The sequence below is a fragment of the Budorcas taxicolor genome, chromosome 19, assembly GCF_023091745.1.
Source record: "Budorcas taxicolor isolate Tak-1 chromosome 19, Takin1.1, whole genome shotgun sequence".
Classification (NCBI taxonomy): Eukaryota; Metazoa; Chordata; class Mammalia; order Artiodactyla; family Bovidae; genus Budorcas; species Budorcas taxicolor.
In genome coordinates, this window is record NC_068928.1 from 28,076,602 (window position 1) to 28,092,178 (window position 15,577).

The 15,577-nt window shown below is 49.8% G+C and overlaps 1 protein-coding gene across 1 annotated transcript; it reads right to left on the bottom strand.

The window, feature by feature from the left end:
- Positions 1–743: 743 nt before the first annotated feature.
- Positions 744–13,041, bottom strand: CCDC42 (coiled-coil domain containing 42). Its single transcript, XM_052658808.1, has 7 exons — positions 12,959–13,041; positions 12,627–12,732; positions 12,228–12,332; positions 11,417–11,614; positions 6,126–6,347; positions 5,753–5,911; positions 744–821 (listed from the first exon to the last, which is right to left on the bottom strand). Exons 1-7 carry the CDS (start codon positions 13,039–13,041, stop codon positions 744–746), a joined length of 951 nt encoding a protein of 316 aa, XP_052514768.1.
- Between the last annotated feature and the right edge of the window lie 2,536 nt (positions 13,042–15,577).

The following is a 15,577-nucleotide window of genomic DNA, read 5'->3' on the forward strand; positions in this document are numbered from 1 at the left end:
AGAGTAGGACACGACTGAGCGCACATGCCACGAGGCTTCCCATTCACCTCCACCCAGTTCAGTTTTGCTGGTTTGAAGCCATCCTTCCAGCCTAAGATGCCAAGATGCCATCACCTGGAGGCCTGCCTGCTACTCCTACATCAGCGTGGCTGATACCATACTGCAGGTCTTGGGGTCCAGTGGGGACAGGGGGAGGGCAGGGCTTCCTTCTGAGGTCAGGGAGGAAAGAGTTCCTAACTCATCCCTTTGCTGCTCTGACCCGGAAAGCTGCCTTCAGGTTTTTAGTGAGTTTCTGCACTCCAACTGGAAACACCAACTTAAGAAAAAAAATTGAGGTAGCAGAGGAAAAGGGCCTATGTCCTCACTCCACTGTATGTTGCCATGTGGCCCCTTCCTGCGTAAATAGCAAAGCCTAGGAGACATCAAACCTGAGCAGCCTAACTGACCAGCTTTCAGAGGGAGTGCTTTGGGGGGTTCTTCCCTCAGTGTACCTTCTTCCCCATGAATAAACCACCAAAAAGAGAGAGAACTTAGGAACAAAATTCTTATAACATTTAATGTCTTCAGGGATGGGATGGGCTGAGGCCTGATGTGAAAAACAGGGATTTCACCAGCAGAAAGGCATGAAGGTGGGTGGGGGGTATGTTCCAGGGAGCTGGACTGGGCTGACTGGATGACAAGGTCACCAGCAACTTCCTCCCTCCCTTCTCTGTCTTGGAACGTTCTGGAACCATGGCTGCTCTTCAAACCCGGATTTGCTGTAGCTCCTTCTTCTTCACCTCTGCCCAGATGTCTGACAGGTCCTGGATAAACTGCTGGATCTAGAGAGGCCAAAGGACTGCAGTCAATCCCAAGCTGGTGACAGGCCACCCATCCCGAAACATCTGGGCATAGCCTGCTTGTAAGGAGTCACCATTTCCTGTGACTGAGGTCACTTTCCCTCATTTGATATTATTCTAGTTGACATGGAGAATCAGGCTTAGCAGACTAGAGGTAATGAAGAGGGATGGAGGTGGGAACCCCTAGAGGCAGACGCAGTGAGAGGATGAAGTTCAGGCTGACCGTCTCACAGGGGGACAGGGGGAGGCTCCAGAGAGGACTCTGGGGATAGAAGCATCAGCAGAAAGGAGTCAGCCAGGGTCGGGCAGACGCCTCTCCACTAGTTAATAGCCTTCAAGCAGGTTAATTTACTTGAAACCCAGAACAGAGGCTCATTATGTTAATCCTGCGTCATCAAGGGAAATTTCAATTCTATTCACTAACTTTAGTTGTAAAGAACATGCAATCATGGAGATAGGAGTGAGGTTCAAGAGGGAGGGACATGTTTATACCTATGGCTGATTTATGGTGATATATGGCAGAAACCAACACAACATTGTAAAGCAATTATCCTCTAATTAAAAATAAATAAATAAATAAAATTTAAAAACAACATTAAAAAAGGAACATGCAATCAGTATGATACAGTGGAAAGAGCACAGCCTCATAAGTTAGAAGACCTGTGGTTCTGCATCAATAGATGAATAGATAAAGAAAATACAGTATATGTATATATATATATGGATACACACACACACACTGAACTATTACTCAGCCATAAAAAAGAATGAAATAATTCCATTTGTAGCAACATGGATGGACCTAGAAATCATTGTACTAAGTGAAGTAAGTCAAAGACATATATGATTATCGCTTCTATGTGGAATCTAAAAATAGTACAAATGAACTTCTTTACAAAACACAAACAGACTCACAGACATATAAAACCAACTTATGGTTACCAAAGGGGAAGGGGGGAGGGATAGGGAGTATGGATTAACTGATGCACATTACCATATATTAAACAGAGAAACAAGGACTTACTATTGATACATAGCTCAGGGAACTATATTCAATATCTTAAACTATTATAATTGAAAAGAATTTGAAAAAAAGAATATGGCTATATGTATTTATCCATTCATATATACACACACATACACAACGGTCACTTTGCTGTACACCTGAAACTATTATAACTCAACACTAGAAATCAACTACACTTCAACTTAAAAAACAAAAAAGATGACCTGGGGTCCTGACACAACTCTGAGAAAATCACTTCATCATCCTGGGACTTGATTTCTTTATCTTTAAAAAGGAAAGAGGGAGAAAAGGTTGGCCTGGATGGCCCCTTAGGTCTCAGTCCGACAGTTTCTCCTTTTCAAGAGTGTTCCAAAAGACAGGGCTGCACAGACTGCCCAAAACTCTCAACAACCTGCGAGTTGCTAACACTATTACGATTACCAACATAATTCCTATTTTGCAAAAGAGGAAACAAAGAATTAGAGAAACTTTCCGGAGGTTACAGAGATGCCAAGTGCAGTATTTCCCAAACTATGTTCTTATAGTAAGTCATCACATCCCCAAAACGGATTCTGTGGGCAAGCAAATTGTAGAAATCTGATCAGCTTGGAGTCTCAGGACAGAGCCACAGCAAAGGCACTGTGAAGTTCTGCATTTTAAGACCAGCGAACTTCATTTAACTTTGTTTTCTAAATTTTTTTAGTCCACATCCTGTGCTAAGTTGCTTCAGTTGTATCCGACTCTTTGTGAACCCACGGACTGTAACCCATTAGGCTCCTCTGTCCATGGGATTCTCCAGGCAAGAGTACCTGAGTGGGTTGCCATGCCCTCCCTCCTCCAGGGGAATCTTACTGACCCAGGGATCGAACCTTTGGCAGGCGGGTTCTTTACCACTAGCGCCACCGAGGAAGCCCCTTTTTAGTCCCGAGAGTCCATTTATTTTTCTGGAGGAAAATCACCTTGGGATTCTACGATCTGCCAAGCACAGTTTGGATTTTACTCAGAGATAATAACGCTGGACCTTGCACAGACAGTGAGTGGAATGCAAATTGTCGTGGCCTTCTGCAGAATCACTTTCCCTGAGTGGTACCCTGCTCCCAGTCCTAGATGAGTGACTCCCTTCTGAAGCCCACACGAGCATCCATTTAGGGATGCCACTGAGAACATAATTCACTGAGTGTCTCTGGAGCCTCTGTGAAAATTTTCAGCTAGAGGTTAGGTGCTGGGAAAGGATCTCTCTCTCCAAGGAAACCTTATGTTTTCTTATTTTGGTTCAAGAACGGTGTGTTGCTTTTCCTCTGGTTACGAGGCATCTCAGAGCCAACTTGTGTTCCTGTCGAACTACTGTCCTTTATAAGGCAAGAACCGAGAGAGTCCATACATCTCTCTCTTGCCTTGACCTTAGATTTTAACTTATATTTACTATAAATGTAACATGTATGATTTATAATACTATTTATATATTTACCTTATATAAAGTTTCAACTTATTACAATATTTTCCTAGGTCTTTGTTTTCCATTTTTCAGGCTACTTAATCACGTATATGTGTCAGTAGGCTCATATCCTAAGAAATCAAGTGGGATATTTAAAAATAACATTTGGGCATATGAGGAATTCCTGTGGAGGCAAGTCAAGGTTGAGAACAGAATTCCCTGGTGGTCCAGAGCTTAGGACTTGGTGCTTTCACTGCCTGGGGCCCAGGTTTGAGCCCAGGTTTGATCCCAGGTTTGATCCTTGGTTGCGATATTAAGATCCCAAAGGCCATGCAGCATGCCCGGGGTGGGGGGTTGCAGGAAGGACAACAAATGTTCGAGGGAGCCTGAAAGCTCAGAATGTGGAGTGGATGGACTGTAAGCTACTGTCCGAACAGGGGGTGCTTAGGCAGGGGCCATGGGCTGGAGATCACCACCTCCTGCCCCATCTCTCTTTACAACAGCTAAAGGGGAGGGGAATGAGGACGCCTTGAGTCCTGAGACCCTACAGCAAGGAAGAGGGGCCTGCAAGGCCAAAACTCTTTCTACAATAACGCTAAGGTGTTACCTGTCTTTTGTTACTTCTGCTACTTGTCTTTTCTCTGGTGAGTCTACGTGGACTTTTACCCAAGTGGGATGTTCCCATCACAGAGGCTATCATGACAGACTGGATACAGAAGCAGGTGTGAGAATACCTGTCCTCCAGGAAGCAGCATTTTAGGGATTTGCTAAGTGTTGAAATGCCACCCATCCCACAAAATACTTTTTGAAAATGTATTTTTCATTAAAAATGCTATTTATGGGACTTTCCTGGTGGTCCAGTGATTAAGAATCCACATTCCAGTGCAGGGAATGTGAATTTGATCCCTGATCAGGGAACGAAGATCCCTCATGCAAAGTGGGGCAACCAAACCTGCGTGCCTCAACTACAGAGCCCAGGCACTCTGCAGCCCTCACGCCAAGATGAAAGATTCCACATGCCGCAACTAAGACCCAAGGCAGCCATAAATAAATGAATAAATCTACTTATTAAATATGCTATTTGTGTTAACATGTTTCTTACTGTCATTTTAAATGAATTAAATAGTTTTAGTTTTTCTGCTTGAGTTTCTCATAAGGTAAATATCAACTGATATAACCCATATAAACAAAAGCTCTTTGGGGGTCTTCAACAAATTTTACGAGTGTAAAGGTAACCTGCTACCAAAAAAAGCTTGAGGATCGCTGTTTCACAACAAACTTTCTTACAAACTCCCTTTACAGTCTTTGGACTGTTAATATGAATAATTCAGTTCTAACATGCCTTACGATGCAGGCTGATTCTTTGGTTTAAGGAAATTCTGCTGGTCAGTGGGTGAAATTCTTTACATTTCATGAATTTCAGGTTGCTGGGGTTTTTTTTTTTTTTTTTTTTTCCGGCTGTGCTGTGAGGCTTGCAGGATCTTAGTTCCCTGTTCAGGAACAGAACATGGGTCCCCTGCAGTGGAAGTGCAGATTCCTAACAACTGGACCCCCAGGGAATTCCCATCTTTTCTCTTTAAAAACAAACAAACAAAACAAACAGACGAAGCACTTCTCAGTCAAGTGCTTTCATTGGCTTGTGTTTCATATTCATTCACTGAATACTTACTGAGTGCCTACTATCTGCCTGGAATAGTTCTAGAGGTTGGGGATACAACAGAGAACAAAGCAAACAGAAATTCCAGCCTTTAGGAGCCTACTTTCCACTGTTTCACAGCAGAGCTAAAGGCTAAAAGGATATGCCAAAAGGATAAATAATTAGTCATGGTTCTCCGCATGTCACAAGAAGCATGGTGCTGAGTTTCCCGAGTTAAGGGATGCGGCTTTCCTTTGGTCAGAAGTGAGATTATTCCAGGGGGCATGCAGACGTAGCATCAGACAGCTTTGTATCATACACAGTGAGAACGTTAACTCCTTTTCAGTTTCCTTTCAATTACTTCAAAGAGAAAAATCGCAGAATGGTACTAACAAGACATACTGTCAGCCCCTTGCTGATTCCCGCCCCTGCAGATGTTCTCTTTTCCCCAAGGATGGGCCCGTCACAGGCCTTCAGCATCTCATGAGAACTTTGTAAGACTGTTGTGCAGCAGCTAATGAATTCAGTAATGGGTTCCTCTACTGACCTGTTGATGGGGCCAACAGAACCTTAGCACTAATGCAGCGGTTCTCTAAATGTGGAACCCAGACCAGCACGATCACCCGGAAACTTGCGGAAAATGAAAATTCATGGTTTCTCATCTCAGATCTCCCGAGTCCAACACTGTGGGGCTGGGTCCAGCAACAAGCTCGAGTCCCCAGGCAACTCTGAAAACTTGAGAACCACTGCTTTTAGCCTTCACGCCTCCCCTCAACTCACGGAGAACCATCATGGCTACTTCCAGCCTGCCTGCCAGGCACTTGGGCTCCTCGTACCATGTCCAGCTGTTTGTGCGTGTCCTCCAGAGACACGAAGGTCGCCTCCTTCAGCTGTTTGCTCACGATCTGGAAGAGGTTCAGCGTTGCCATCTTAATGGTGCCAAGCAAAAGGGTCTTCTTGGCAGCGGTGTTCTGAATGTGCGCCCAGCGAGATTCCTGGGGAGGGGAATGAGGGCGGGGTGTGAGTGCTAAGGGTGGGTGTGTATGTGTTGTGTGCATCCCTTACCCGTGTTTGTGTGTGTGTCCTGGTGTGTGTCCCTTACCGGTGAGTGCTGAGGGGTGTGTGTGCTGGTGTGTGTGTCCCTTACCGGTGAGTGCTGAGGGGTGTGTCTGTGTGTCTGTCTGTGTCCCCCGCCTGCCCGGCACTCACCCAGATGATGACGTCACTGCGGGCACGGTCGAAGCGCATCTGCAGACGCGCCAGCTCGTTGTTGTGCTGCAGGATCTCGTCGTCCTTTTCCTCTTTGTAGCGTGCCAGCCGCGCCTTGGCACGCTCAATCTTCTCCTGGCCTTCCTGTGCCGACTGCATGAGGTCGTGGTGCATGCTCACCAGTGTCTTGTAGCGCGCGATCACCTCGTGGATCTCCTCAAACTGCACGAGGGCCGGGGGAGGGGGGGCGGCGCAGGAGGGGTAGTTGGGGGGGGGGGGTTGGTGGCTCAGGTCAGTGCACCTCCGCCCGGGGGGGCGCCGACCCCACTCTGTGCCCCCAGCTCCCACCCTCTGCGCCTCTGCCTGGCAGGGAGGCCCTGGGCTAAGTCAAGGGCCAGAGGCTGTAAAGCCCTCGGAGTCTCCGCTGCGCCCACCCCCGCCCCGAGTTGGTACGGGCCGTGGGTCACGTGGCGTGGGTCGTGGACCCCGGTGTCCTGTCGGGAGCATGTGCACCTGGCCCGGCAGGCTCTCTGGCTTGGCTGCACTTTATTGCAATCACCTGGGAGCTTCAACGACGCCACGTGCCAGGCTCCACCCTCAGAGACCCGGATGAATAAACCGGTCTGAAGGGTCCGCATATGATTCTAGGGTTGAGCATTGCTGGGCGGGGGCAGGGTAGACTTTGCGCTGTCTCGGATGGCAATCATGAGCCTATTCAGCAAGAATGCACCACGAACCACTTAGTAGCCAGGAAGTGTGCTAAACGCTAGGGACAGACCAGGAGATAATACAGCCAGACACTGCTTTTAGGAAGCCTTACCACATGCGGTGGCGCGGTAGGACACACAGACAAGTAAACAGTCAGTTACGACACAGAGTGATAAGCCTTATCGGTGACTGGGGGATGGGGCCGCGGGAGAGTGTTAGGTAGTATCTTCCACATGGTGGTCTCATATTTGTTCAGCAATGGCTGAGGCCTCCCTCTGGTGGGGGCTGGAGAGGGTGGGTACCAGAGGAGCGGGGGCCGGCCAGGTTCAGCCACCCTCCCCCGACACACAACGTGGCTCTTACCCTAACTAAGCAGAACAAAAGCCCTGCGACCTTCCCTCTCTTCAAGGCGCTGTGAGCACCAGCTTCAGGATGCCAACTCATGTCTGGGGGATTTATCAACACGTGCCTTCCAGCCACCCAGGGGACACTCCCTGAGTGCTCTCTCCATCTCATGACATTTCCAGCAACAGACTGGTGTTCCGGGAACTCTCCTTTCCCCCAAACACTTCCTCTGTGGGCAAGAGCCACTTAACTCAGGGTTAGAGGAGATAGGGACTGCCAGAAGAGGCGTCTTCAGGGAAAGGATGGTTAAAAAATGAGACCAGAGGTATGAAGAGAAGATGGCCGGGCAAAGGCAGGCGAGGAAGGCCGTACAGGTAGACAGAACAGCCTGGATAAAGCTGATGAGGTGTGTGTGGCATATTCAGGATGAGCAAGAGAGTTTAGTAGGAATGGCTCAAGTTCAAGATGGGGGGAGAGAGATCAACCTGGAGAAGTTAAAAAAAAAAATGCTCAGTAAACACTGAGGAGTGTGGATTGCACCCATTGGAGGAGTGAGCAGAGAGATAACTTCCAGTCTGCATTTCTAGGAGGTGCAACAATATATAACAGTTAAAAAGAATTGGCTAGGAAGGTGGGAGGGAGGTAAAAGGGAGGGGCCACATGTACACCTATAGCTAATTCACATTGATGTAGGGCAGAAATCAAACCAATACTGTAAAACATTTATCCTTCAATTAAAAATAATTTAAAAAGTGGGCTACATCAGAGCAACCAGGAGTACCTCTCCTAAACTTAACACCAATTTCAAAAGCACTCGGATACCAATTTGAAGAGGCTCTCATTATCCAATGATGGGACCCTTTGAACATCAGTAAGAATAAGTGCAAAGGACTGAAACATATCAAATATGTTAAAAACCCATGAGTTTGCAATAATACTAACAACATTACAGGGCACTTGTGGTGGATGCTGGAGAACCAACTCATTATCCTGAAGACTCAAAGAGTCAAGCATTTAACAAGCTTTTGCTTTATCGCCAATATAGTCACCAAATAGTTGATGAAGGGAAGATTCTCTTTCTGAAGTCCTTTTTCTTCTTCCTACATTTTGGCCATGCGGCACAGCATGTGGGATCTTAATTCCCTAACCAGGGATTCCCTGTGCCCCCTTCAATGGAAGCGCAGCATCTTAACCACTGGACTGCCAAGGGAAGTCTCTATAAAGTCCTTTTCTTGATGGTGTTCATAGTATTCTAGTTAATAACTGAAGAAGGGAGCTCAGAACATTCTGAGCACCTTAGAAGGGTCTTTGGCCCCCTTTCAGTCAGTATCTGCCCCCACCACTACCAAGAAAACCAGAATTGTGATTTCTATCCCCAAAGATTCATTTTACCTGTTTTTACACATATCAATCACCGACTCAATGGAGATGAGTTTGAGTAAACTCCGAGAGTTGGTGATGGACAGGGAGGCCTGGCATGCTGTGGTCCGTGAGGTCGCGAAGAGTCAGACACGACTGAACGACTGAACTGAACTGAAAAATTTCGATGGGATCATACAGAATGTCTGGCTTCTTTTGATCAGCGTAATAATGATGTCTAGAACACCTGATAAACACACCAACCAAACCCGGAGTGGGGACCTTGTTTAGACCCTGATTGGAACAAACCAGCTGTACAAAAAGTATGTGTACAATATCAGGAAATTTTGACGTCAGCTGGATATGGGTTCATGGGATTGCAGAGTTGGACACAACTAAGCAACTGAGCAAGCACAGACACACTGATCTGGGTGTTGTGGGTATGTTACAAAGAGCTCTAGAGTGATGTACTGAAACACTTATGGGTTAAAAAAATATCATCTGCTTCAAAATAGCAGAGATGGGGATCTGACAGTAAGTTGATAGTTGTTGCAATTAGGTGATGAGGAGATCGGTCCTGGGTGTTCATTGGAAGGACTGACGCTGAAGCTGTAACTCCAATACTTTGGCCACCTCATGCAAAGAGCTGACTCATTGGAAAAGACCCTGATGCTGGGAGGGATTGGGGGCAGGAGGAGAAGGGGACAACAGAGGATGATGGCTGGATGGCATCACCGACTCCATGCACATGAGTCTGAGTGAACCCCGGGAGTTGGTGATGGACAGGGAGGCCTGGCGTGCTGCGATTCGTGGGGTCACCAAGAGTTGGACACGACTGAGTGACTGAACTGAACTGAACTGAATGGGCATTCAGTAGACTATTTTCTTTACTTTTGTATGTTTGAAATTTCCCATGGTACAAAAATTTTTTTTAAAAAATCATTGATTGGAAAAAAGAAGCCATAAAAGGACATGTACATACTATTCATAGCTTCTGGATAATGTATTCTGTTGCCAAAAATAATAACAAGCTTGATGGGAATTCCCTGGTGGTCCAGTGGTTAGGACTTGGTGCTTTCACTGTCGGGGCCTGGGTTTGATCCCTGGTTGGGGAGCTAAGATCCTGCAACCTGTATGGTGTAGCCAAAAAAAAAAAAAAAATGAAGACGGGGGAACAAATAGGAGAAAATAATTCCAATTTGATAGAGCTGTGGTGAATACTTGGGTATTTTTTATATATGTTGTATACTTTTCAGTATGCTTTAAATATTTTGAAAGAAATAAAAGAAGAAAGAAAGAAAAAGAAAGATTTTTGATTACACTGGCTGCAGAATGCTGGACAGGAATAACACAGAGCTGAACTCCTAAGAAGTACATCCAGTGGTCTGAATGAGGAAGGGGCAGGGGCTGGATTCCAGAAATACTTAGGAGAATAGACCAGATCTGCTGATTGATGGCTGCAGGGATTGAGAGAGGAGGAGTCAAGGGTGAGGTCTGGGTTCTGATGAGGCTGTGGGTGGGTGGTCATGCCATTCAGCAGCAACGGAGCCACCAGCAGCAGGCTGGCCTGGGGATGCCACGAAGCAGTTATGGACTCTGAATTAGATGTAGGGGCCTGAGCTTAGGAGGGCAATATGGGCCAGCAAGATCCCTACCAGTCTCCTTGGTCCTAAGACACAGTTTACCAGCTCTAAATCCGAGTCATGTCTTGTAATCTATCTACTGCTTTAATGTAGTAGTCTTGCCTCACTCCCCCTGACCCCCAGAAAAACCAACTGTTAAATGAACAATTTCTCATACCTTAGAATGCAGGAAATAACACAGAGTTGGGGCTCACACATAAATAAACTAGGTTAGTGGTTCTATATAGAAATTTCCAGGACTTTTAAAAAAGATGTGTGTGCTTTGTATCCCTGAACCCCCCTAGAGGATATGGACTCGGACTCACACCCCAGAAGGCACACCTCATACCTTGTTCCATCCTGGTGAGGGGCCCTGCTGCTGTCACACGTGGGCGTGGGGGACACAGGTGGATGGCTGTCGACATGGGTGACATATATCAGAGGCCCAGGGAATTGCTCAGGGAGAAAAATGGAGGGTCTGGGACAAAGACCCAAGGAACTTAAGGAAGAGGAGCCTGAGGAGGAAGGACCAGAAGGTAGGAAGAAGAGGGAGGAGCCCCACAGGAAAGGGCACAGGAATATTTCAGAAAGGAGCATCAACAGTGTCAAATGCCGCAGGAAGCGTGGGTGGGCAGAGAGCTGGGCAGTTCCCTTAGCTCTGGCAACAAGGCACCTTGACAAAAAAGCCGTGGTCAGTGGCCTACAGAGGGGTAGTTAGAAACAAAGGCTCTGCCACCTACAAGCACCTCTCTGAGCCTCCAATTCCTCCTCATAACAGGGTGAGGTGATGGCTTTTCTCTGGGGCCTAGCGAGCAGACTGAGCTAAGGTCCACTTGCAGCACGCAGCCCAGGGCCCAGCATATGCTAAGTGCCCAGCTCTGCACGAGGCTGGTGTGTTCCAGTCTCTTTTCCTCCCTCTCCCCATGTACTCTCAACGTGAACCAAAAACACCAGAGAGGAGGGGAAGCAGGGAGAGTGTGGACCACATCACACAGAGGCAGGCAGAGCTGGTTGCTGGTGCTTCTAAGCAAAACCCCTAACCTGGGACCCACACGGAGGCAGGCCCACAGACGTCACGCACACAGAGATGCACAACCAGGCCCCCGCCCTTGAGAAATGAGTCCAGTCTCACCAGGGCCCTCTGGCAGCTGCCCTCCTCGGCTGGAGACCTCTCCCCAGAGCAGAGGGTCCCCGGCCCAGGCCCCTGGGGACGAGGCGGTAGGGCTGCAGACGCCCGCCCCCCAGCCCTCCACACACCTCGGAGTTCTCCACCACCTTCTCCAGGTACTTGTTGAAGATGGAGTACTCCTGCAGCTTGGCGCTCAGCCGCTGGTGCTCCAGTCGCAGGACCGCCATCTCCTGCTTGGCCTTGGCCAGCTCGCGCATGCGCTGCCTCTTTAGTTCTCGCTCTTTATTGGCCTTCTTTAGGGCCCGGATCCGTTTCTGGTCGTTCTCCTGGGGGCGGGGAGGTGATGCCAGTCAGGCATGGGCCCTGCCCTCCCTGGGGCCCAGGCTGGTGAGGCCCCCACGAAGCTTCTGTCCACCCTGAGAATGGACGGGGGTGGCCGGGCTGCCAGAATGGGGGCAAGGTGTAAGGAGAAGCATGTCTTAGGGTTATGTGAGGCTGGTTGAAGGGATTTCTGTGATTGTCTCAGAGTGGACTCCAGTGCCTGATTCTTCAACTCCAGTGCCTGGAGGGGTCGGGTGAACTGGGGGCACGATTCACCTCTGTAACGCCAGGCATCTGGCCCTGAGTGTGGCACGTTCATTCATTCGTCATTCCCCATTCGCTCAGTCACTGGATAAACTGTCCATACCAACAACAGGCAAGGAAATGGGAAATAGCAACCTAGAGGAGTGGAGACTAACAGGCAGAAAATGACAAACGGGGCAAGAGGCGGGGGTCACAAAGGGGGAAGCTCCAGGCATTGGTGAGCACCCAGGAGACCTCCCACCCAGGGTGAGGAGTCAACAGAATCCAGGAGAAGGTGGGAGGTGCGGGGTTGGGGGAGGAGGGACAACTGCAGAGTGCGGTACCCAGGCTGCAGCAGGCCACGCCCCTTGGTACCTGGATGAACTGCTCAAACTTCTGTATGTGGGCTTTCAGCTGGGCCTCCTTGATGCCCAGTTCCTCCCAGCGCAGGTTCAGGGTTTCCATTCTGCGCTGAAACGTCTAGGGGTGGGGGGCAGCAGGGAGGGCGGGAGGGCCCCTGAGTGGGAACCGAGGAAGTCTCCAGCATCCCCTGTCCCAGGTGCCCAGTTCCCACCCCATGTCTGGTTCAGCGCAGAACATCCCAGGACTCTGGTTCCCTGAGTCTCAGATCTCTCCTGTGCTCTGCAGAGGAAACACTGGACCATCACCAGGTTGCCTGACTCTAGCCACCACCGCCCACAAAATGGAGGGCTGTCCTCAGGCTCTCCCTGGGAAGGGGTGGGCCCTTCCCATCCCTCACCCTGAGCTGCCCACCTCCTTCTTCTGCTCCATGGCATGGTGCATAATCTTGGCCTCCTTCTTCTTCTCCAGTAGCCGAACGGATGGAGAGTCCGACTGGTTCTCAATACTGGGGAACTTCCTACCCAAGACACAGGCAAGAAGAACAGCAGACGCTGAGCCCCAGGGGCAGGCAGGGACTGGGAGGAACCCGTGGAGACAGGCACTCGTGGGGAGGGAAAGCACTCATCTGAGCGAAAGGGCTGGTGTGCTGAGAGAGAGAGGGCTGTGCTGGGGCCAGGGAATGGGTGTGATCGGTGCCTGGGTGGTTTGGGGTGCTGGGGACAGGCGGGCCCTCCGACACTCACTGTAGCAGCTGCAGCAGCCGCTCCCCATACTGCAGCCGGAAGTACTCGGCCAGGTCCTCCTCCTCCATGATGCCCAGACTCATGGCGGTGGTGAGCTAGTGGCCCAGCGGCCGAGTCTTCACAGTGAAACGGGGGTAGTGCAGCTCAGGGGTGGTGACTGGGCTTGCTTCTCCCCTCCTCCTGCTCTTGAGGATCCCACAGAGGGCGGGTGTCTGAGAGACTCAGGGAAGATGGCTGGAGGCTGCCGATGTGCAGTTCAGGATGTGCTCGGAAGGGGCTGGGAGACCTGGTTACCTAGCAACAGGTCTCCGGGTTCTGTGAACCACAGGCAGAACTCAGGCTTTGCCCTCTGACCCCTGTCCCCACTGACCCCACTTGCTGGGGTCTGACTCTCTGCCCCTGCATTTACTCCCCCAGGAGCTCTGGGAAGAAGTTAGGCCTGATTTGATGCTGGTGTTCAGGGCCGGGACGCAAGGGCTAGGCATCCATGGCTGATGAGGGTGGGGGTTTGTTAGAGGTGACTTTATGCAGGGCAGCCTTGCCCCTGGGGCCTCTGTGTGTGTGTGTGTGTGTGTGTGTGTGTGTGTGTGTGTGTGAGAGAGAGAGAGAGAGAGAGAGAGAGAGAGAGAGAGAGGCGGGGCTGGGGCTGAGACAGATGGTTAAGAACTGAAGGGAGGTACTGAGTTTAGGCAGGGATGGGGGTGGACAGAGAAGCATAGGGCATGGAGGAGGCCTGAAAGATGGGGGAAGAACGTGCAGGGGTGTGTGTGTTGAGGGGTGGGTGGGGGCTGGAGGGTCAGCCAGGGGAGGAGGGAGATGGGCAAGAAGTCTGGGGACTACAGAGGCTGCCCCCTGGAAAGATGGAGGAAGTCTTGGAGGAGGCCCCTTTGAAGGGTAAGATACCAATGTCCTGTCTTGAGGTTGGCAAAATATGAAGAAATGCCAAAATGCGACATAAATGTCACATAAATGTTGACATAAATGTCAGATAGTGTACACGTCTGCTTCATGAAGCCTGCCTTCCTTGATCCCATCACGGGATGGTGCATCAGCTCATTTGCCCCTAGGTCCCCGTCTAAATCTGAGACCGTGTGTGTGAGGCAGACACCCTGGGGTCCCTGCCCAAAGGTAACAGCTGTGACCTCGAGCCCGCCGCTGCCGGCCACAGGCTCCCGAGCTTCGCCCAGTTCCCTCTGCTTCCCCAACCCTCGCCGGTCGCCGGCCCTACACGTCTGGGAGGCGGAGCTCGGCTGGGACCGGGGTCTCGAGCGGGGCGGCGAGTCCACTCCGTGGCATTGACGGTCCTCTGGCGCCCCCTGCTGCCACCCGAGCCCGCCCTCAATCCTGGCCTGGGGGGAGGAGGAGGAGGAGACGTGGTGGGGAGCGCCGCCCACTCCGCCCTCTCCTATTCTCACCCCCCCAGCCTCCCCTCCTGAGCCAGCAATGACAGCCCCTACCCCACGCAGAACACACCCACTCCTTCAACCATCCCACTCCCGCCTAAGCCCCTCCACCGGAGATGGTTCTCCACCGGGAACTACCCCAAGAAACAGAGCCAGCTGGGTAACAAGGGCACCAGTAAGGATTTTAAGTGCTTCGAGGGAGTATGTTTCTCTCCTTAACCCCTAGAGTCTGGCACAGTCAATCGGGGGTTTCCCTCCTTTTCCCCCTCGAGGGTATGTAATGCCAGTCCTTGAGGAGGAGGCTCTCTGTTTCTCGAATCACCTGCTTGCCGTGGTATATTGACAACATCCTGGGTTGCATCTACAAATCCGGCGGTCCAGGGCCAAACCGGTGCATATGGGCAGCAGCTAACGCATCATATCCTGCCATGAACATGCCTGTGTAGCTCCTTCTGCTGCTTCTGTACCTTGCTCAGAAGTTGTGAGAATCTTCATCCCGCCGTCACCCACCACCATCCCTTCCTGGGGTCTTGCCACCTTTCCCCGAGGTGTGGGTGAAGATGCAGTGCTGTCTGGGGTTCATAGAAATCTGTACTTTCTCTGACCTCCCCTCTTCTTCCTTCCCTGGGTGAGCCCAGCTTTCTTACCACCCCCTCACTCCCCACTTTTCCATCTTGATATTTGCCTCTGAGGCATCTAGGAAAAGCTGATGGATTTAGGTGGTTGGAAACCAATCTAGGCATAATATTTTCTGTTTTCTGTTCTGTTCCATCCTCCTTCTGAGACAATGATCTTTTTGAAAAGGGAGAGGGGGAAAATATCTGGAGGAAAACATATCTAGGTTAAAATCTCAAAAATATTAATATTATCCTGCCATATAGAGCAGTATAGTGCTATTAATAGGTATTCATAGAGTACTGGGTGTGAGGAACCACTTTATTTCTGTTATATTCCATTCTCTCTGTGTGTTATACTCCATTCTCTGTGTGTCTTATATTCCATATAAGTGGACTCATGCAAATAAACTATATTAAAAATGTTTTAAAATGGATGCTATGGAAACTTCTTGCATTGTCAACTGTATGATGATATTGATGTTAGTTGCTGTAATAAACATCCTCAAGTCTCAATAGCTTACCAAGGTCCAGTGTGGATTCTTCTTGGGTGGATCTTTTGGGAGATTCTCTCTTAAGCAGTGAAGGGTCTAAGCCCCTTC

Bases quoted from the DNA above. Each gene is read 5' to 3' on its own strand.
- CCDC42 (XM_052658808.1), bottom strand. From the start codon at position 13,041: ATGAGTCTGGGCATCATGGAGGAGGAGGACCTGGCCGAGTACTTCCGG. The intron at 6,348-11,416 runs GTGTGTGGAGGG...GCCCTCGTGCAG, and splicing joins AGGTGGTGGAGAACTCCGAG to TTTGAGGAGATCCACGAGGT. The intron at 822-5,752 runs GTACGAGGAGCC...TGGCCTCTCTAG, and splicing joins CGCACAAACAGCTGGACATG to ATCCAGCAGTTTATCCAGGA.